Genomic DNA, 23,717 nt, shown 5'->3' with positions numbered 1-23,717 from the left:
ACCCATGATTTTCCTATACAATTTTATGTATAATTTTTTCTCATAATTTATTTTTGAGTATGTGTGCTTTCCCTGCATGTATGCCTGTATACCACATGTGTGCATGGTGTTCCTGGAGGCCAAGAGAGGGTATTAGAAAAGAGTTGTGAGCTACCGTGTGGGTACTGGAAACCAAGCCTGAGTCCTTTGGGAAGAACAGCCTACTGGCTTAGCTACGGAGAAATCTCTGTAGCCTCAGTACAGAATTAGTCTGAGTCTTTTGCATTTCTAATGCTCGTATTCCTTGAAATCATTTTATGCATTAAATTTATCTAATCACTTAACTCTGAGACATCAAGTCCACTGAGATAATAATGTATGATAGCCCAATTCTCATCTATTTCCTGGTGGAAAAATTCTACTAAACATTTTTATTAGTGTAAAAATATAATGTTCACTGTAAATTTTTGAAAAATCATAGAAAAGGCTTAAAAATTACTTTATTCTTACCAGTGAACCAATGTTAGAAATCTTATTTCTTTCTGGGCTTTTTTTTTTAAATGTTTTAAGTTTTAGTTTTTCTTTGATAATTTCATACACAGATACAATGTATTTCCCACATTCCCCTCTACTCTCCAACTTCTCCCAAACCAGTCCCCCTGTCCTCATCCCCTCCTATTCATTCAAACAAGGGACATTTAAAAAGTGTGTGCTAGAGTGTACACTGACGTAGAACATGCTTCTGGGTGACTTCACCTGTGGTTCATGAAAGGGGTTTTAAAGAGTTTCGTTGAAGCCTTCTGGTGATCACTGGAGGGGCAGGCAGCTTCTCAGAAAAGCTGAATGGGTCCTGACCTCATGCAGACGGTCTGGAATGCCACATTTAGCTCATCAACAAAGCTCTGGGTATGTAATTGAATTGGGGGGAGGGGGCACGTCTGACACTAACTAAATATTTTGGTATTCATGATTTACTTGGAAAGCATGTCAACAATAACCAGCAGTTTAACTTACCACATTTTTTACTGTTTTTAATTGCCCCAAGCGTATCTCTTTTGTTTTCCCCCTAATGCTCCAGGAAAATACTATTTCATATTTGCATTGACTCAGTATCACTGATGAGGGTCTTTTCAAGGGCGGAGGGGCAGAAGACAAGAGAAGCAACAGAAAGGAAGTTTCTAGGGCACTGATTAGAGTGCCTGGCTCTCAGTCCACGGGGCATTAAGTGGATGGAAGGATGCTAGTAGTTATGGTGCCTGGTGAGCTATGCCTCGGAGAAAAGACTGTGTTAGGGAGCAGTGTGCTTGGTAGGGACAGATGCAAACTTCAAGGGTCACTGGGGTCTGCACTAACTGAACTTCACTGGCATGCTTCACTGAGCCTGGAATTCCCATCTCCTTTTCCCAGCAGCAAATTTACAAAACAGATGAGAGAAAGGGGAATTATACAAAGCTGGCTGGTTGTTCTGTAGAGAATATACTCTGTTCCCTCTTTTACCTCAAAGCAGACACTGGTTCCATTCAAGCCCAGTGCGCACTACCCAGAAGAAAACATTCCGTCTTCCGGGTTCTTACGACCACCAGGGCATGCTTGTCTTCCCTTGGTTTGACTTCTTTCCTCGCAATAAATCTTCAGTATTCGCCCTCTCTTTGATGTTCTCCTGGGTCTCAGTTTGTTGTATTTGGGGTTTTTTCTCACATGCACATTCCCGTCATCCTTCACTTGGTGCCTCTACCCCTTTAAGAATGTCAATGAGACAACATATCCCAGTATTTGACCCCCCACAAACACTGACTTCACAGCCGGGTCTCAGAGATCAGCTCATTGACACTGTGGGGAACAGTATTCATAGAAGTTTATAGCAAATGCCCAGGCTCCCAACAAAAAGGGAAGAAGGGAGATTGGAGCAATGTGGCTCCATTGGGAACTACAGATAAAGGGTCTCAGTAGCTCAGTCCACATTCAGGACACTGGCCTGAGCTTTAACTAAAGAGGAAAGGGACAAGAACTGTACATAAATGAGCAGCCTTTGGCATTGTCTGATTGTGAGTTTCTGGTTCCCAGTGTGGTTGTAAGAGGTCCTCATTGCTCAAACGGAGCAGCAATCTGGTCCCTATCAGATGACACTGCCACTCCAGGATGCAGCCTCAATATCAAAGAGTCACCCTCATTTGGAAGGTGACCAGTTTGACCGATCATCATTGTTTGGGGAACCTTACATGTGTTTGGGGGTGTGTGGGGCAATTTCAGTCTCTTCTAATAAAGATGTCTACTGATCTGATCTGTTATCTATAACAGCCAATGAAGCTGAAGGTTTGGATTCCACTGGGAGAGCCTTAGGGGGGGAAAAAACACTTTAAAATGGTAATATTGAGATACTAAAGATTACAGATACAAAATGAGGGTGGAGAAGTCGGACTTTTGAAATGCTTTTAGTTACTCTGTAAGCTCCAGTGAGTCACTATCCTATAACAAAGCAGCTTATAAATGACCATTATAATAACATTAGTAAGGTAATTGGATGAGGACACTGGTGGCTGAATTGTCAGTGTGTGTGTGTGTGTGTGTGTGTGTGTGTGTGTACATAAATGCAGGTGTCTGTGGAAGCCAGAGGCATCAGACACCCCTGGAGCCAGAGTTACAGACAATTGGTACTGGGAACCGAATGTGGACCACTAAGACGAGCAGCACATGCCTTTATAACCTAATGAACCATCTCTCTAGGCCTCTGATTCCAGTTCTGATGGGACATCAAATCAAACCCAGCAGCCCTTGTTCCCCAAATAGATTAGAGAAGGCAGTAAATAAAAGAAACTGTGCTACTCCTGAATGGAATACTTGGTGCCGTTACTCATCCACAGACGTTACTGTCTGTGATGGCACCTCAGGCTCCAGCCAGAGGGATTTTATATCAATGGAGATCATGAAGGTGGAAGCATGCTCTGGACCCTCTTTAAGGATGCCCACAGGCCAGTCTTGGCCATTAATCTTTGGATTTATAATACATGATACTTAAACTGGGAGAATGTGAACTCATCAAGTCAGAGGGGTATACAATCGAGATACGCCTAATCCTGTGGAGACTTGATGCCCCAGAGAAGGTAGATGCTGGGAGGGGGATGAAGTGGGGGTGGATGGATGGGTGAATGGGTGAGCACCCACTCAGAGGCAAAGGAGTGGGGGATGGGGTGATGAACTCTAGGAGCAGGGACCAGGAAGGGGGCAACATTTGGAATGTAAATAAAATAATTTAATAAAAAAAAAAACATAGGCATTTACCATGTGAGACCTGCAGGAAGAACTTTGACCACCTCACTCAGAATAAGGGCCTTATGATTCAAGAAGACAAATAAAATCTTAAAACAGAAATAAAATTAGTTTACATTGTTCTCTTCATAAAAACTTAAAAATAGAACTACCATGTGACCCCCCTGTATCACTCCTGGGTTTCTTCTCGAAGGACTTTATATCAAACCAGAGATTTCTGCATATCCATATTCATTGCTGCTCTACTCACAAGGAATCCACAGAGGACATGGAACTAGCCCAGATGTCCATCACCAGATGAATGGGTAATGAAAATGTGGTACGTTTGTGTACATAACTGAATATTATTTAGTTACAAAAATGAAATCATGATGTATGCAGGGAAAATGAATAGAACTGGAAAGCATTATATTGTGAGATAACTCAGGTTCAGAAAGTCAAAAATCACACATCCTGTCTATGTGGGTCCTAGATCATGTTAACATGTGTGTGGTGTGTGTGGTGTATGTGTGTGTGTGTGTGTGTGTGTGTGTGTAACTAAAGGTCAGTGCAGTCTAGGCTATGACACCAGAAAGGCTAGCACTGTGGAGGTGACAGGACACATGAGGCCTGAGGGTCAGGAAAAGGAAGCTGTAGGTTACAAAAGGTACAGGGGACTCAGGGAGCTGGCAGGGATAATAGGGAGAGAGAATCAACAAAGTCAAATTTTATTTGAAAACTGTATAATGAAACCTAACACTCTGTATTCTAATTAAAGTAAGACTTATTTTTAAAAAGAAAAGGAATTAAGACTATGAGGTTTGGGGACTGGAGATGGCTCAGTGGTTAAGACTATGAGGTTTTGCTCCCTTCTTTACTGCCATTCTGTTCTTAGCATACAGCGTAGACCGTGGTTACCGGAATCTGTCTGGTTTCAGCTACATTTTTTGCAACTGTGACGTCTGAAAGCTGGGAAGTCTTTTGCTCTGTAGACAGGCTGACCTTGAACTCAGAGACTCACCCACCTCTGCTCCCGAGCCCTAGGACTAAAGCATACACCATTGCCAACTAGCCTGGGGAGTTTCTTGCATGGAGGCTGGGACATAGCCTACACTGTCACCAGAGATAGTTGTCACTGTCCTATTCTTCAAGATACCAAAGTACGTTAGTAGTCACCTAGCCTAACTTCACTTGGAAGTCATCCAGCAGAGATATAGAGGGAGTGAAGGAGGAGAAGAGAGAATAAGAGAAAGATAAATGAAGGCCAGTAGGTCTGGGATAGTCATTAAGGGTTGCATATTCGACGACCTTTTGTTTTGAGACAAGAGTTCCAAATTTGGCATCCAGATTCACAGAATGTCTTCCTAATTGGCTGCACATTGTTAGTTCCTTTCTATTCCACGAACCTTAGTCAGCAGCTTTAACTTGAACAAGATGGTGCCTAACTTTCTCATGACAGCCACATACCTCTTCAGTCAACACAGAAGTGGTGACTGTCTTAGGAAAGCCAGGCTCATTAGGCCTAAAAGGGCAAGCTCTAACAAGAGCCTCCAAGTGTGACATGCACTTTGTGGCCAAGATGCCACTGGAAGCATCTGGGATACGGTCTTAATTCAGAACGTCCAGCTGGAGACGAAGGAAGCAAATGAGTCATATCCAGACAGTTGTATGCTTGTCCTGTACACTCTTCAGAGAGCGGAGAAATAATAAACTCATTTTAGTGGAATTTCATCATAAAGTTTCCTAAAATTTCTCTTCCTCAAATCTGGTTGCTGTTATGCCGTATGCAGAATTGTAAAGTAATTGATAGCACGTGGTTCGGTGCCTGCAGGACTCACAATGTGGGCCATGCCTGCAAGGGATCCCTATTTGCTGGCCTCATTGGCCTCTGCACAACTTTTGATAAATCTATGCCTCGTAGAGCCAAATGTTTATTTATAACATATGGCCTCCCACTGACTCGGTGTAACCACAGCATGACTCTGTATCACTGCCAGAAATCAACTATATTAGCATTATGAGGGGGAGGCATGTATTTGATTTAAAGTTCATATAAATTCCAGAAATACTTTCATGTCTACAAACTCCGAGAGCTCCTATGAAAATATCCTAAATTTATCTCTGATTGTGTTTGATGTTGACTTTCCTCTTGCATCCTTTTGTTTGGAGAGCTAACTTGTATTTGGCAAACATCGGGAGGTGATGGTGGGGAAATGTTGCATTCTTCCAAATGCTCTGTCCTGAAGGGTTTGATGATTGGCTAAGGACTACGCCAGGCTCTGCACAGTGGTAGGTGTGACTGGGCTTGGAAGATGCACGTGTGCTTGTCTCTAGTATATGTTAAAAGCAAGTGTAGTGCAGTCATTCAGTAACAAGTTCAGTTGGAAATAAATTTCATACTTATAGTTTAATCAGTTGTGTTTGAGGAGGTTATTAAGCATGTTCCTGAAATCAGTCTAAAAATGTAAATAATGTTGCCACAATAACCCTTTTCTGTGAGGATCAGTGCTTAAATTGCCTCATCAGAAAAGATCCTGCTTTGAGAGCTATTTGCTTAAGACTGCTCTCCATCTGTATAATCTGAAAACCAGGGAAGGAACAGCAGGATCCTCTGTTCAAACACATCTCCTTCACAGTAGGAAGGCGTTATTTTCAAATTTGGACATTATAAGAATAAGGAAATCATTATTTGAAAATATATGAGTTTAAAATTATAAATATAAATATAGAAATTATCATGTGGATCAGAAATTCCATAACTGTGTGTGTTTGTGTGTGTTTGTGTTTGTGTTTACACTTGAGAATAACTTACAGTGGGCTGGAGAGATGGCTCAGTGGTTAAAAGCCTGCTGCTTTTCCAGAGGTCCTGAGTTCAATTCCAAGCAACCACATGGTGGCTCACAACCATCAGTAATGGGATCTGATGCCCTCTTTTGGTGTGTCTGAAGAGAGCTCCAGGGTACTTATATAAATAAAACAAACAAATAAATAAATCTTTAAAAAAAATATATAGCTTACAGAAGTGTTAAACACTTCAACACTAAGGGTGGCTGTAGGTGTCATGTGCTAGACTGAATTTCTTTTTGAAGGTATCATCCAAGGAAGACAGATATTTTGTTACATATATTATATGTAAATACATACACGTATATTTATATATAATAAAATATCTATCTTCCTTGAAGATATACATCCGCATATATATGTATATCTTCAAGGAAGATAGATATATCCAAAGAACTGAAAACAAACATTCAAACAAAAATGCTTGTAAATGCCATAGAAGTACTACTGCTCACAGCAACAGGAAAAAACCACCAGCTTCGCATAGATATATAAATGGAGTACATCCACACAATGGGATGTTATTTAGCATTAAAAAGAAGGAAAGTATTGATCTGTGCTACCATGCAAGCAATTTTGAACACATGTTAAATGAAGAAACAATACACAAAAGGACAGTATGTGATTCTATTTATAGGAAGTATCCAGAATAGGCAACTCTATAGAGAAAAAAATATATATTTGTGGTTGCAAAGTACTATGGGGTAGTTTAAGAATGAGTAATAGTTAATTAATGGATATAAGGTTTCCATTTGAAATAATGAGAAACTTCTGGAACTGGACATCAAACATAGTTACACATAATAAAGCATACCTAATACTATTAAACTTTATACTTTTAAATAGTTAAAATAGAACTTTTATGTTATTGTATTTTTAGCATAATAAAAACAGCTAAATATATGGGCATTCTGCAGCAAACTCTGTATTTAGTAAGAAACAGATACTATACAAATAAACACTCTAGAATAACTTGTGGAGTTGCCCTGTTAACCCTTCTACATTAAGAGTGACAGCAGATGCCATGTGCTGGGAACAATGCCTGTCTTGAAGATGTTATTCAAAGTAAGATAAAAAAAAATGATGGGTTTCATTATGAAAAATATTTATTCAAAATAGATCCAAAACCTTGTTGTGAAACCTTGAAACTGTAATTCTAGAGGAAATCATTTCAGGATATACACACACGGTGGCTGAATGCATGGCTTAAAGTTTAAGAGCATTGGCTACTCTTCCAGAGAACCCAGGTTTGATCCTCACAATCTATACGGCGACTCAAAACCACTTGTAACTCCAATTTCAAAAAAATCTGACATCCTTTCTGACATCTGTAGGCACCAGGCATGCACACGGCACACATACATAAATGCAGGCATAGATATAAAAATTCTAAAATTAACCTAAAAACTTTTGAAAGATGTATAGGCATAGATAAAAGCTTTCTGAAAAAGATCAAAGTACCCCCAGGAAATAATAGCAACCACTGACAAACAGCATTGCATGAATTAAAAGGCTTCTGTACATGCAAAAAAAAAAAAAAAATGACAGAGTTAAGACACAGCTCACAGAAAGGGAGAGAATTTTTGCCAGCTATACACCTGTCACAAGATTCATTAGGGTTTGAAGCTGAGTTGTTTCCCACAGGTGCTGGTTCATACTTCGAGTGCTGGTTTCATGCACGGTAGCCCTGTTTCCGAGGCTTCGAAACCTTCAGGAGATGGGGCTTAGTGGATGGAACTGAGTTGCTGAGGGAAGACTCATTAGCTATTTTTTCTCATCACTATGACAAAAGACTTGACAAAAACAACTTAAGGAAGAAGAGAAGTATCTGGGGTCACACCTTGTCAGTCCTGTCACTCATGGAGTGGAGGACAGGAGCAGAAACCTAAAGCAGCTGGTCACACTGCATTCACAATCATGAAGCAAGGAGATGAACACAGGTGCTCACCTTCCTCATTTGTATCCTTGGCCCCAGCCTATGGAAGGGTGCTGTCCACATTTAGGGTAGGTCCCTCCTCAGTTAACATAATCCAGATAGGACAGAAATAATTCTCACAATGTTACAGAGGTTTGTTTTCATTGTGATTTAAATCCCCTTGAGTTGACAATCAAATTAAGCCCACAAAGCCCTCTAACACTTGTACTCACTCTCTGCTCAACATGATACCAATAATCTGAGCCTTGTGCCTCTGTGAACTGAACAGCCTTGCTACGGTACTTTCTCCACTGGGAGGAACTGGATGCCTCTGACTCTGCAGGTGGAAATCAGTTTTCCTTCCATTAAATCGTTTCTGTCAAGCATCATAAATACAGCAACAGAAAAGTAACAAATAGTGAAAACTGATCCCAAAGTTCTTAGGCCTTTGAAATGGGTTTGAAGGAGGAAATGGAAAAGGGTTGGAGACACAGGCTAGATAAGTTCTAGAATGGCTTTCAGCAGAATTGAATGGGTGACACTGGTACAAGTTTAGAAGAACAGACTGTCAGAAGAAATGTGGACAGGAAATACTGTCTTCATGATGCTTTAGACTGGAGCAAGACTCTATTGGGAATTGGACCATCCTTAACTTTAAGGTTAATTTTGAGAAGCACTGAATCCTAAAGTAGTCAACTAATTAACTTGGTAGAGGAAAGACATAGCATTTAGGTTGAAGCATGATTATTGCTGGTTGCTGTAGGCTACTTTACAGTGAAAATCATGAGTAAAAATACATTTTAAAATGCATTTGTCCAGAGAAGGAAATGAGCCTATAGCCACAGGCAGAGAGGTTATAAGTTAAAAAATCAATGCGACTAAACAGAAGTCACACAAATTGTAACTGTGCAATTGGAAACATATCTTCAGGAAAAATTTAGGGATTGGTAAGATGCCCTACCTACTGCAGGCACCAGAATTTAAAGCTGAATATGTATTTGAAAGTCTTTCTTTTAACTACAGAGTGACCAGAGAGCACTATTTTCATAGGGCCGTGTAGGTAAGTGTTTTTCCATGTTTTGCCACATGCACCTGGGCACTCAGAAGCCACCAGAACCTTGATCCATGGGAGTCCACATCCTACTTGAGCTGCTAGCAGAATTTGGCATGCATCATCCCCATGGTGCTATCTTTGCAAACATGAAGAATGTAGAAGTTGCAGGATCATGGAGGCTTCCACCCAAGTTTTAAAGAAAAACCTAAGAGGCCAGATAATACATAATAGGGTTGGGTTTTCTGCAAGAGCTATGTAAGAATGATGAGGGTAAAGCCTAAATTGAAGTCTCAGGGGACAAGAGGTTCCAGAGGTGTGGGATATGTACCAGAAAAAGCTGCAGGCCAAGTGGGATCAGCACACAAGAAAGGCCATCTGGGCAGTGAACGCCAGATTACAGAATATAGAGGCGGTGAAGCCACTTGGGCTCAGATAACGCATCCTGTGTTCCGGGCACCAGAGAAGGAGCCCAGAGAAGGAGACAGGTTGGATGTCTGCCCTGCCAGGGTTCAGTCTTGCTTGCCTTCACCTTTCCTTATTACATTCCTACTTCTTCTTTTAAGATGGGACTTTTTTTCCTGTGCCATTATCTTAGAAGTAAGTCACTTGTTCATTGCTGTTGTTGTTTCACGTGTGATCATGGCTAAGACTGAGTCTCAGAGGAGGCTTTGGAATTAAGCCCTAGCACATGGCTAGGACTATGAAGACCTTGGAATAGCCAGGCGTGACGGTGCATGCCTTACCCAGCACTCAGGCCAGAGTCAGGCAGATCTCTGTGATTTCCATGCTAGCCTGCTCTATACAGGGAGTTCCTGGACAGCCAGGGCTACATAGTGAGACCCTTTCTCAAAAATAAATAAATGAGTTTGGTGCTTTTGGAGTTGAGTTAAATACATTTCTCATCGGATGCCCCTGAGTCACTGGTGGCAGAGGCAAGATGTAAAGTTTTAAACACTCACTCTGCAGCTAATAGCTATGTTTTGGGAAGCCAGCGGAACCCCTAGAAGGCAGGGTCTGACTTGTAGACGCAAGTATCTAGGCTGGACCTTTGAGCTCGTTGCCCTAACCTGTACTCTCCACTTCCTGGCTTGTTGTATGTGAACAGCCGTTGCCATATCCTTTACCACCATGAGCTGCCATGCCTTCCTTGCCGTGATAAATTGAATCCCTCTAATGCTGTAAGCTGAAATAAATCTTTTTTTTTATGTTGCTCTGTAAGTTATGACCACAGCAGCACAAAGTAATAAGTAAGGCAGTATTACTAACCAGGTATGAATAATAGCAAATGCTTTATTCTATGCTGTCAGATGTTACTATTCTCCAAATAACAAAAGCAGATACTAAAATATTGGGGTGAAAGTTACTCAAGATCACATAACTAGTAGGTGATAGAACTGAGGTTTGAGTACCATTAACCACTGCACTAGGAGAGGACCTGTCCCCATTCTGTGGCAGTAAAGTTAGCATCCAATGGCGGTGTTGGCAAGCTATCAGAATGTGCTCAGTTATTCATGATATACACTTCCAGGGTGCGCCCTTAGTGCGTGCCTACTACTTCCAACTAGGCTCCACTTCCGAGTTCCTACCACCTCCCCATAATGCCATAAAATTATGATCCTGTGAAGCGATTATCAACGGATGGAGCTAGAACTCTCATGCCTAGTCACCCTCATCTTCAAAGTCCACTGGTTAGCAACCAAGCCGTTATCTAGAAATCACTGGATGACATTTAAGATTCAAGCAATAATACCATTTATCTTGTAAGACTGGGAAACCTAAATGCGCCCTAGCATGTAATACATGTGGAAGCCAATCTATGATAACTGTTACTGTCCAGAACTTCACACAGTGCCTAGCACACATAACCTATACCTACTGCATTCATTCATCCAGTTATTCCTGCTCGAATGTATGGCTCTCCACTGCTTCAGTCCCTCATCACCCTCCAACACTTTTTTATCCTTAAGGAATGATCTTGGAATCTACTGGTTGTTGGTTTTCGAACTGACATTGCCTCCCAAACCATACCAGGTCAGGGCACAGGAGTCCAAATTTCTGACACGTATTTACTGAACGCTATCATTATGGTTCACACACAGTCAAAGGAAGAGCAGCAACAGTTCACAGCACGCTACCCACTGCCTGGAGAGTCTGCACTTCTTCTATTCATTAGCTTATCCTCTGAGTCACCATTTCAATGACTCCAATCAGATGACTATGGCATGGTGGCATGTAGACCTTTGTATCAACTGGATATCTTTTGTTTCTCTAGGGGTTGCTTGATCCTTTCATCGCTGCACGTTGCTTAAGACAAGATAAAAGTTGACATAATACAACCTGTCTAAACAATATCCATTTAAACACATTTACATAGCTTTAAAATATGTACCTTCCATGAAGTGGACCCACTCCCAAATGCAGAATTGTTTGGAGTCATTAGTTCATTTCCTGAGAAACTCAAGAATGGGTCCTAAAGGAACTGATATGTGCTTTGCATAAGTATTGTCTTGTGTGTTGGATCATGAAGTATAACTAACGTTCGATGCTGTGTTATTTCTAGATACTATGAGAAGTTGTGTGGCAAAGCTATTCTTCACCTGTTCCTTAAAGGGCCATTACTGCCTGTACAGCAAGTCCAGTTTCACCCTCGTCAGCCAAGCACCCCAGCCATGGATCCAAATCATGTTCCTCTTCCAACAGGTGTGTATATGTACTTTGGGCTCCTGAAGAGCTGCTATGGTGTGAGCTTATAGACACTTTTATTGGATTATTAATCCTTGAGCCAAAAGTGACATTATAGAGATGGGGGGAGGGAAGAAGGGCTGCGCACCACAGTAAAGCATTTGCCTGAATCTTGGGAGTCCTAGGTTCAATCCCCAGCAATGAAGCTTAAAAACAAAAACAGAGAAAGAAGGATAGAAGGAAGGAAGGAAGGAAGGAAGGAAGGAAGGAAGGAAGGAAGGAAGGAAGGAAGGAAGGAAGGAAGGGAGGGAGGGAGGGAGGGAAGGAGGGAGAAAAGGAAGGGAAAGGGAGGGGAGGGGAGGGAAGGGGAGGGGGGAGGGGAGGGGAGGGGAGGGGAGGGGAGGGGAGGGGAGGGGAGGGGAGGAGAGGAGAGGAGAGGAGAGGAGAGGAGAGGAGAGGAGAGGAGAGGAGAGGAGAGGAGAGGAGAGGAGAGGAGAGGAGAGGAGAGGAGAGGAGAGGAGAGGAGAGAAGCTACTTTGTGTTATGCAGCAGTAAAAGCAGCTTATAGGAAGGTGCCTACAATCTGTAGAGTTAGTCTTAATCTTATTCTAAAATCCAACTAATTTCAGTGTGTGCATATCATTTTTGACATTACTAAGATTCTGAAATCCACTTTTGTCTAGTGAATACTTGTACATGGGAAAAAAAATCACACAAAGGAAAACTTTCAACTTAACGATGAGGAATTTTATGCCAAAATGTCAACATGAAAAGAGACTCTCTTATTTAGAAATGCTTATTAAAAGCATTAAATTTGCACTTAAAATATAAATGTAGATTATGAAATGTCACTATTAGAAGAGATCTTAAACTCCATGTTTATTGACTAAAGAAACTGTAGGGCAGAACTCATATTATTAGATCTCCAGTACAGCAATCTTTTTGCTGTTGCCTGTGTTTTGAAAACAAACTAGGAAATACCTGTAGGTAAGAGAAGAGTAAACAGCAGTAGGAAATGCAGGATGTGACCATTGTAATGGGCTGGAAAAATAGGCTAAGTAATAGAACCATAAAATTGTTTTGGTTAATAAAATAATTTCTGTAATAGCACCTACAAAAGTCACCAGGGATGGTGGAGTGGCTCTGGTGACCTAAGTTTAATTCATTCACGTGGAAGGAGAGGACCAACTTCTGCAAGTTGTCTCTGACAGGCACATCTGTATAACATAGCATGCACATGCCCATAAACACACACATACACATGAAAACATAACATTTTTAATTTAACAAAATAATTTAAAATTACAGGTGGACAGTGAGTTTAGTAAATATCATAGGTTATCAAACAAACAGCCAGTGCCCAACACAGGTTTCCTCTTTTCAAACTGTAGGCCAGTGAGCTCTCAAAGACCTCTGAACACTATAAGCTATTGTCATTGCTTATATTTACCCTCTAGAAGTCTATTGCTAGGCACTGTTGCTGAAGACAACATATACTTGATTCAAAGAATATAGAGGAATCAAGCTGGTACCAACTTGGAAGTTTTATCCCTACTGGCTAGTTTTTACAGTGCTGAAAGACAGTATACATGCTACCAGGGGAGAACAGTATTATCCACCTTACCCAGCTCTAATTCCTGCAAGCTTTCATAACTGGCCTGAAAAGGATACACATTGATGTAATAGTGGCACACCTATAGAAGTAACCAGACACCTTCTGATTGGGTTTAAGGACCATTCCACAAGATGGAACTCATGTCTGCATCTTTAACAGGGCCAAGAACCTATGGTTAGCTAGATCACAGTACTATTTTTCTCCTAAATGGACTAAACTGACTCTGAATGACTTATTGTTATACCAGTAGAATAGTACACCTCCCAACCTTTATCAGAGAAGCTTCGTTTTTCAATATATGGCAACTAACAAGTAACACAGAGACCCACAGTTGGTCAACACATAGAGCATGAAAGCCTGGAGTGCTCAGACCCAAATGGGACATTTATATCATACTCCCTCCCAAGACAAGAATCATCACGGAAGACAGGGTGGAATAATTGTACCAGCCAGAAGTAGCGAGTGGCCACAGCAAAACAGTGTTTTCCAGACGTAGCAGCTGCCCATGAGTTCATGATGGTTGCAATGCTTGCACAAGATCAAACCAAACAAAATCAGAGCACAGGAGATGGAGACCATCATGAAGCCCCACACTTAGCTGAAAAACCACAGGAAACAGATGAATGATTTGAGAGGGTTAGTTGATTTTTCTAGGATGCAGCTCCTGAGAGGCTACCCTTGCTCCAAGGGATGGTCAAATACCCATGTGTACTCTGGTAGCACTGAGTGGAGTCACTAGGCTTGAAAAGAGAGGAAAGGACATATGAAACTGGGAAGAAATAGTAGCAGGAGAGTAAAGGAGACGCACAGAGGAGGAGTAGGGGAGTGTACTTGATCAGAATACCTCATAGGCCTATATGAAAATTTCAAACAAAACTTCTAAGGAAAGAAAAATCCAAATTAAACAGAATTTTAAAGTCACAAGAACTAAGAACTCTATTTATGAAGTCAGGCTTATTGGGGAAAACAATGAAATGTAATGCTGACTGCTTCATAATCATAAAATATAACCACAGTAATTAAGAAAGGCTGCAGAATCTGCTGATTTTTACTGCAGTATATTTTCTTAAGAACACTTAATACCATCTTGCAAAGAACAGCTCAGACTTCGGTGTGAGCCAAATAGCATATAAACATAAAAATAACATTTTTTTTCTTAGAATAATAATAATCATTTTCCAGCACTCTTTTTTTTTTTTTCAAGTAATTTTGTATTTGGCTCCATCTTTGGCTTTGTTCTTAGCTTTCTGAAAGCACACCAAGAAAACTTAATTATTCACTCTTTCAATCTGTTTTATTGACAGTGTGATTCTTTATCCTCCTTTTTAAAGAAAATCACCAGGAAGTATCTCTTTGTAAAGTTTTCTTCCAGTTAATCTTACGGTAATGTTTTTCCTCTTTGTCCACACCTATGATATTATGAAGTCTAGGTAAATCCTGGCTTGGGGACAAAGCCATAACAAACTCTCATTTATTTGGTAATTACAAACCCATCACTGGTCTTGTGTGCTTGGCCAATGGTCACTGTCATGTCAGCTTCCCGCATGGAGTCCTCAGACTCAGAGAACTGCTCCTTTTTGGATTAATGATTCATTAAATCAAGTCCTGCTCTTCTTGAAACAAAGCATCATGTACTGCATGGCTCTGATAATAATTAGAAAATTCAAGAGTACGTGCACAAATTAAACGACAGCAGTCACTGTCTCATAAACTTTTAAAATCTGTCAGTCATGACTTGAGTTTCATGAGTCTCTACTTCTCCCAATTAGCACAAGCAGCCACTCGCTCATTTTAATGACAGTCAGGAGATTTTCCTAGAAAAACATTTAGTATTTTGCGCTAAGTAAAAGACTGTGCATATAGACTGTCTAGAAAGTCTCAGGCGCTGTTAGGAAAATATGATTTATAAGCCAATCTCACTATTGTATCATACGTCATGATAAAGAATAACATGTATGATATTGTATGTGAATAAATGATATTTAGTCACTCGTTGATATTCTATATGTTTTTACAAAATTCTTCTCATAAATTGATTTGGCTTCTCACATCTGTAAATGAAACACCCCAACATATCAAGGGTTACCAGTCACATCACAGATTAGTAAATATGTAAGCAAGTTTAACATGCCCATTAAAAAGATGGCTCTCATTGGCTATGATGAATTCTATCTAAGTGTAATACCTCATGGACAATGAAAAGAAGTTATAACTTTAAAAATAGTCACTCATTTCACATTTTAAGATGAAGAATGTTTTATTTGTCCCATACTTACTCAGAATGTTCACATTACATAATTAGATAATGAACTCTTTGTTTGATCTCTATTCTTCATTACCCACTCTGTATATAAATAGACTCTTTTGAACCCTGGTCTTAATTGTATGGCCTCATTCTCAGATACTTGATAAAGTCAATATGAATATTTATATTTACCTCTTTCCAACTAACTAACGTTATGGGGAAATCATGAAGATAGCATTATAATACAAGATTGTGTGTTTATATAGGCAAGAATATAAACTCTTATTAATTTAAAATTTCTCTTAGAAACTCAGAAGTGTGAGCTAAATCATATATTTGCTCTTCAGTATAGATTTCTGTTGTATCACTTAAAGTTGCATCATGTTAATGTTCAACGTGGGTCCATGTAGTACCTTGGAGTTCATTAGATTTCATCACTGGGCCAAGAGGTAATGTGGTATGTCCATCCATATGCCTATTCAGAGCCTGTTTCCTGAGCCCCTGTCTATTCAGAGTGGGTCTGTGCAGTTCCTCAAAGCTCTATGGGAGAAGACGCAGGACACAGGAACCCACAGCTTTGAAACTGCGATGACGGAGTCCACATTTCCACAGCAGAAGGTAAATGCTTTTCTTCTCACACATGTTATTTTAAAGTGATTCAATATTGCTTTTAAGTGGTTTGCGTTTTGTCTTAACAGTTCAATTTTCCCTCCTTTCTTTTCCTTCTCTTATTATCAGAAAATACTTATTAATCAATTGTTTTTGAAATGTGGTCTAATGGTGCATACCTGTAATCTTAGCACTCAGGAAGCCAAAGCAGAAGGATTCCAAGTTCAAGGCCAAGCTGGGCAACGTAGTGACACCTTTCATCAACAGCAGTAGTAGTAGTAGTAACAACTTATCTGTGGTGCCATAGTGAAGTCAACACGGAGTGGTATTGGTAGACAAGGCAAATGTCCTTTAAGTACACAAACTGATGAAGCATATAGTTCCCTAAGACCACATAATGCCACAAGCATGCTATGGAGCCAATACATTTTACACAGGCGCTGGAGAGATGGCTCAGTAGTTAAGAACACTAGCTGCTCTTCCACAGGATCAGTTAATAATTCCCAGCAGCCATATGGCAGCTCATAACCTTAACTCCACTCCTTGAGGATCCGATGCCCTCTTCTGGCCATCAGGTTCAAAATGGTGCACAGGCTACCTAATATATGCACTAATGTATGCACATTAAGTACATAAGTAATATTTTATTTTATAGAAATCTCAAGAGTTCTAAAAGAGCAGCCGCAAGCCTGACTCCAGGCTCTTTGATGCTTTTCCCTTCCTCCCTCACAGTCCCTCTTTGCCCTGTCTTCAGCAACCACTACTAAGCAAGAAAATGGAGATGAATTGAGTGGCAGAGAGGTGTGGTCAGGGTAACAAGGTGGAATAGGGCCAGAAAAGTATAATCTAAGGTCCAAGAAGCAGTAGCACCCCACCCCCTAGCCCCACCCCCACCCCTGCCACCCATAGTAGCCGGAGATCTCCTCAGCAGACAGCTGCAACAGAAAAAGATCCAAGGGCTGAAGAGACCTGGTCCCTGGATACAGGCAAAGTACGGCACAAGGACTCTGGTGAGCTCAAAGGTTCCTGTGAGAAAAGCCATGGGCTGTGTGGACCAGGGAATGATTACTGAAAGCCTGACCAAAGACAGAAACCATCCTTGAGAGGCTGGACTACCTTGGGGTTTGAAGGTAGTATGATACTTTCAAATTTTTGAATGTCATTAGCCCTATTTAATGTGATATGTGATAGAATAAAGAAGTGAAGTATTAAAGAACTAAGTCATGGGGCAAAACCCTTATAAATGCTATCAAGGGCTTTGTAGAGGTGATAGGTATTGTCTGTAAATAAGTGAGGTTTTTGTCACTTATTGACATTCTATATGTTTTTACAAAATTCTTCTCTGCCTTCTGCCATCCAAGGAGGAGGCAGAGTTCATTGTGTACTGGAAGCAGAGACCAAGCTCTTACCACATAACACAGTTTCCAGTGCCTTGCTTGATCTTAGATATTCTGGCTGATGGAACTATAAGAAACAAATTCTGCAAATGTCTCAACCTCAGGTATTTTGTTAATATCAGAAAATTAACATAGGAAGAGTCCATGTTTGTGTATTTTGGTGATTAAAATTTTAGAGTGGTTCTCACAAAGAAAAGTATGACCGGAGATATGGATTTTGGAGTAGACTGGGCCACTGAAGACACAATACAGATAGCAAATACAGACGGCTAAAGAAAGCTTCTCTGACCATTGCCAGCTTTCTGAAATAAGACATATCTGTATGCCAAGTGGGAAATCTAGAGGTTCTGACATAGTTGATCTTGGTCTCTGACCCAATTTAGCTGATTTTTCTCATAAAAAAATCTTTTTTGTGTGTGGAATATTATGGGATGTTTAAATACATATATATCTTGTATAATATTCAAATCAGGGTAAATATCTCAATCACAAACACTTAGCATTTCTTTGTGAAAAATCTAAACTTTGTTATTATAGCTCTTTGAAATATATATACATTGTCACTATTTATAGTCACTTGACTATCAACAGCACACTATGTCTGTCCGTCTCTTGTCTAGCTCTAACTTGGTACCATTCGACCAACATTTATCCTTCTCTCCCTCCACCTGTTTTTCTTTTGAGAAAGGAAGATAAACATATCAATATCAAGTAAACTCAAAGTACAAGCAAGGGCTTAGATGGTTTGGGGGTTAGGGCTCTAGATCTGCAAGTAGGCCTAAGTTCAAATCTCAAGCACACATCTTTTTTAAAAGACGTGGCTACAAGTGCCTGTAACTCCAGCACTTCGACCTGGGGGCAGGGGCAGGGGCAGGAAGCAGCTCCTAAGAGCTTACAGACTGGCCAGCTAGTGGAAACAGTGCGTGTCTGGTTGAATGAGGGAGCCTGTTGCAGGGGGATGAAATAAAAATTGAGAAAGAAAGACATAAGTCCTCTGCATATGTGGGTGCACTAGCATGTATACACACACATGTGCACATTAAGTAAAAACAAGTGGTAAGTTAATCAAAACCTGTTACATTGTGGAAGTGTCTCTTGTGTGAATAACAACAGGATGAGATCCGTAACTATTCAGAATTTTTATTCGAGAGTCTATAGACAACAGAGAAATATTCAACTTTCGGTTTCACTCATCTTTGGCTTTGGTTTAAGAATTTGACACTTGGTATTGAAAGAAAAAGGAAACCCCGAAATCACATCCACAGGAAGTGAATGAAATTCTTTGCATATTTTACTTAATTTTTCAACTGTTACATTATGCTTAAAGACAATGCATAAAAAATCTTATAGAATTTTTTAATTATTAGCTATTTCAGCTGGAGACAAGAAGAAAATTAAAACTTGGCACCTACTTGGAGATCTAAGAGATTAAATAACTTGGCAACCAGTTTTGTACTTGCTATTACTGTTATTCATATTCCTACTTTCTGCCAATAAATATTCCTCTAGGAGAAAGGTAACTGTAAAGCCAATTTTTTGAAATGTTCTAAGTTTCATAATTTGGTTTATTCATGAGAATAGAAAAATGTTGGTATCTGGAAAGTACACAGTGTGGCAAAAATGTCTGTTCCAAAATTTTTCAATCATACTTGCTTGCTGCCATCTTTTATGAAGAGCTCTCCATATTAAATTCAAAATAGCTGAGACTTGCACAGTAGCTTCTTTGTTTACACATACACCACATGCACACAGTACACACACATACACACATATACACATGCAGTGATATGGAAGTGATGGCATTTGTCTCTCTGCTTCTGAACTTCAGTCTAGACTTCAGTCTAGAGAACTCAGGCTCTCGGGAGAAGTGTGTTCTCCTGAGGAAACACGTTTGAGCAAATACTTGAGCCTGAACTGTGACTGTAGCATTTTAAAGTAGAAACTTGGAATCTTAGAACTGAAGTCTGTCACTAAGATCCATTAAAATAAGACCATGTGTGATAAAGTACACATTGTCCTCACCAGGAGCTTGAGACTACAGCAAATATCTGAGGGATATTTGAGAGATTTCCTCAAATCTACCATTTTATTTCTATGGTCACACAGTATTTGGCCCAAACAATAGGTGTTCATTGAGTAAACAAATACTGTCAAATACTGTGTTAAAACTAGAAGCAAGGGATCTGTTGAAAGTCAGTGTCAGAATTAGGGCTAGACTGCCACCAATGCATCTGGCTCTTCTCTCATCTGGGAAGGGACAGCATCAAGTTCCCCAGTGACAAAAAGCTTGGCTTTGAGATGATTTTGGTCCAATTTTAGACTTTAAAAGTCAGTGTGTGAGTGTCTTCGTTTTCATCTTCCACCATGGCGACTAAAGCAATTGCTGATACTGGATTGACAGAAGGTGGAAAGAGCCTGGAATTATGAGCTCCCACATAGAGGACTGTGGCTCTGAAAGATAGCTAATCCCATCACTCGTGCTGCATGAGAAACCACCAGCCTTTTGTTCTGTTGAAAACTGAAATTTCCTGTTGGTTAGAGCAGCAAACTTTACCTTTCTCTCTGCCCGTACCTGAATAGCATGACCGGGGTTTTGTCACTCATTTAAGCCTTTGTTTCTATGTCCCCGTCTTCTCTCTCTCTCTCTCTCTCTCTCTCTCTCTCTCTCTCTCTCTCTCTCCTCTCTCCCTCTCTCCCTCTCTCCTTCCCTCTCTCTGTCCCTCCTCTTGTAAATGAATGTGTCATAAGTATGAATGCTTGGCCATAGGGAGTGGCACTATTAGGAGGTGTGGCCTTGTTGGAGAAAGTATGTCACTGTGGGGGCGGCCTTTGAGGTCTCATATATGCTCATGCCACACCCAGTGGAACAGTCTCCTCCTGCCTGTACATCAGGATGTAGAACTCTCTGCTCCTCCAGCATCATGTCTGTCTAGACGCTGCCATGCTCCTGCCATGATGATAATGGACACTCTGACACTGTAAGCCAACCCCAATTAAATGTTTTCCTTCATAAGAGTTGCTGTGGTCATGGTGTTGCTTCATAGCAATGAAACCATAACTAAGAGCAAATTTATACTCTGAGGGTCAAGAAGAGTCTTCTGAGTGAAGTATATAATCCGCAAGGGCAAGCCACACGAGGCAAAACATGTTTTTCATAGAGGCACAAATAAATAGCAACACCTGAAGTAAACTCACTCCTATCTGCTACACCTGAGAGAAGCACAAAAACATAGTCCAAGAACAACCCATGTTATGAACAAAGATTACAAAACTCCTGTCATATTTACTTGCAGTTTTCTCACAAGGTCTCAGAAATCTCCTCACGAAGCTTTGTTTATGGATCATGTTCCAACAATGTATCTACTATCATTCTTAGCATGTCTCCTTCCTTCTACTGAGGTTTCTATCTAATAGGAAGACATGACAACCAAGGAAGTGCTGTAGGGATTGACACAAAAGAAGCTATAGAAAGACAGGGGTGATGATTCACAGAGAGAGATCCTGAGCAAACGGATCACATGTGCAGAAAAATACAAGACAACTTAACTTTTAGAACTTAAAATAAAAATTATAAAGTTATCTGATTTAAGATCAAGAATAGCCTAGGCATGAAAAATGCAGTAAGAAGATATATTTAATGACAACAATTAATCTATAAGCAGTGTTAAGCATAATCATTTTCAATGATACTATGTTTCTTACTTTTCTTATTTCTGGGCCAAAATTCCTGAAAAGAAGCAATTGAAAGGAGGAAGATTTGCTCTGGCTTGCAGTTTGAAGGGATACATTCTGTCACCTCAGGGAAGATGCGGTGGCCTGAGCAGGCGATTAGAGGATACACTGCAGACAGTAAATCAGATGTGGGTCTCAGATTTAAAATCACAAGGCCTATATGCAGTGCCACTTCCTCCATGAAGGCTCTACTCCTAAAGGTTTGATTGATAACCTTCCCAAACAGCACTTTCTACCAAGGACCAAGTGTTCAGACACATGATTCTATGGGGTACACTTAACTTTCAAACCACAATCAATAGATATGAACTATTTTATGAACAAACATGTCTATATATTAACAAAGACATTACTGGAAGACCTGAATTACTAAAAAAAAAAAAAAAAAAAATGCCATTAACACAAATAGAAAATCATTATCATAGCAAAACATTTTTTCCAGATGAAAATATGAATACAGTGCTATTCCTAATTATAACAGCAATAGAATTTCTTCACTCTGATTTTGTTATTGTTGCTGGCCTGTTTTTGTTTGGGTTCATCTGAGACGAGGCCTGAGCAAAGGGTATGTGTGTGCTAGGTGAGTCCTCTAACACTGAACAGCATCTGTCCCCAGCCTTTTCTCTACTTTCTGTTTTGGGATAGAATCTCACTAAGTTTACCCAGAATGACCTCGAACTCACAAAATGTCTGTACTTAAGCCTCCAGAGCATTTATGATGGCAGACCTATGCCACCAGGCCCAGCTTCTTCATGCTGTTTAACAAACTGAGCCTAAATTATAAGTGAACAGAAGAATTATAAGAAAAAAAGCAGAAAACGGGAATTCTTCTATTACGAAAAAGAAAACCTATTCTAACCCATGATAAGTTGCGTTTACTGCTTCAGAAGTAAATCAGCAATGAAGAGTTGAGTCTGAATCCAGGTGGTGCTGGTACACGCCTTTAATCCCAGCCCTAAGAGGCAGAAGCAGGAGGATCTAGTTCAAGGCCAGCCTGGTCTACAGACTGAATTCCAGGATAGCCAGGAATATACAGAGAAGCCCTGTCTCGAAAACAAACAAACAAACAAAAAACAAAAACAACAGAAAGAGTCTGAGCCAGACATAGCGGTATACCACTGTAATCCCAGCACTTGAGAGGCTGATGCAGAAGAATCATGAGGGTTTTTCAAATTGTGCATGATTCATACCAAAACTGTATCTCAAAGCAAAAAGAAAATTAAAAAACAGAGTCCAAAGCCAGTCTTGAACTCATATGGGATTCCATAGGTAACAGAAGATTTCAGATCAGCTAGGACAAAGTTAAATATCTATAAAATAGTGTAAGGAGATGTGACTTTAAAGATTTAAAATGTACAATTAGGCCTGCACCTCATCTGGTCAGCACAGTAGAGCTATGGGGGCTTAGATGAGTGAGCCCCAAGACTGTGAGCACAGAACAGGCCTGGTCATGAAGTAGCCTAGCTGTTGGGGTGATGCCCTCCACCCTGCCACCTGAGTCAGTCAGGATTGCTGACCCTAGGGTTATGAGAACTAGTGAGCTGGCCCCTCACCCTTGTGGCTGCAGTGTTCAAGAGAGCAGGCCCTGAACCTCGCCTGGGCAGAAGAGTAGAGCTGGCCCTGGTGGAGGGGGCACAGGTGAGCAGGCATGTGGGCATGAGCATAAGAGAGCTGGCCACTGCAGTCACTTGTCTGCCATGAGGTAGAGTGGGTGTGGGGTGATGCCCTGCCCACTCTTGCCCCTCACCACCTGTGACTCCCAGGGCATGAGAGGATCCCTGCCACTTCCTGTTGGGAAAGTGGACCTTATACCTCACTTGGGCAACAAATTGGAACTGGCCTTAATGGTGAAGTCACAGGTGAGCCAGCCCTGAGGGTATGAGAGAGAGCTGGCCCAGGCCCTCATTGGCAGCAACACCTGAGAAATGGGGCCCCTCACCTTGACTAGGCAGCACAGGGGAGCTGATTAGTCAGGCAGGGAGGTGTAAGGGTAGGTGAGTGGTCTGAGGGCATGAGAACAGGAGAGATGGTTCTGCCTCCTGCCAATGTCTGCATTGGGTGGCCTAGCAGCACTGGAGAGCTCACCTTGGTGGTGCAAATAAGGGAGAGCCAGCAGACTGGCCACCTTAGTTATCACCCAGGCCTAGATCAAGAACTTTGAGTTGGCCTACCTCAAAATCTATGTCATCTGTGAACAGTTGGGGCATGTGAAGGGGCCAGTCCTGCTGATCCAAGCTGCAAGATCTCAATGACACAAGGCAACAACAGCAAAACCAGGAGGAGTCCAAGTGAATATCCAGTACTGATGGTGTCACAGAAGCCAGAGACCTAGAACCAGACCAATGACTCATTGTGAACATTTGCAGGTGAAAATGTGTGGACAGAGGGATATACTGTGG

At 40.8% G+C, this 23,717-nt stretch overlaps 1 protein-coding gene across 6 annotated transcripts in view; it reads left to right on the top strand.

Moving 5' to 3' along the window:
• Positions 1 to 23,717, top strand: part of Veph1 (ventricular zone expressed PH domain containing 1) — a 208,969-nt gene that overhangs the window by 125,195 nt on the left and 60,057 nt on the right. For all 6 annotated transcript variants that reach the window (XM_076932482.1, XM_076932483.1, XM_034500909.2 and 3 more), the window contains exons 10-11: positions 11,599 to 11,738; positions 16,064 to 16,198. In XM_076932482.1, the coding sequence (XP_076788597.1) occupies positions 11,599 to 11,738; positions 16,064 to 16,198 (275 nt within the window). The remainder of the gene's footprint in view (positions 1 to 11,598; positions 11,739 to 16,063; positions 16,199 to 23,717) is intronic.

Source organism: Arvicanthis niloticus, chromosome 4, assembly GCF_011762505.2.
Source record: "Arvicanthis niloticus isolate mArvNil1 chromosome 4, mArvNil1.pat.X, whole genome shotgun sequence".
Taxonomy (NCBI): domain Eukaryota; kingdom Metazoa; phylum Chordata; class Mammalia; order Rodentia; family Muridae; genus Arvicanthis; species Arvicanthis niloticus.
Note: the sequence above shows the minus strand (reverse complement) of the source record. Positions and strands in the feature narration are given on the sequence as shown.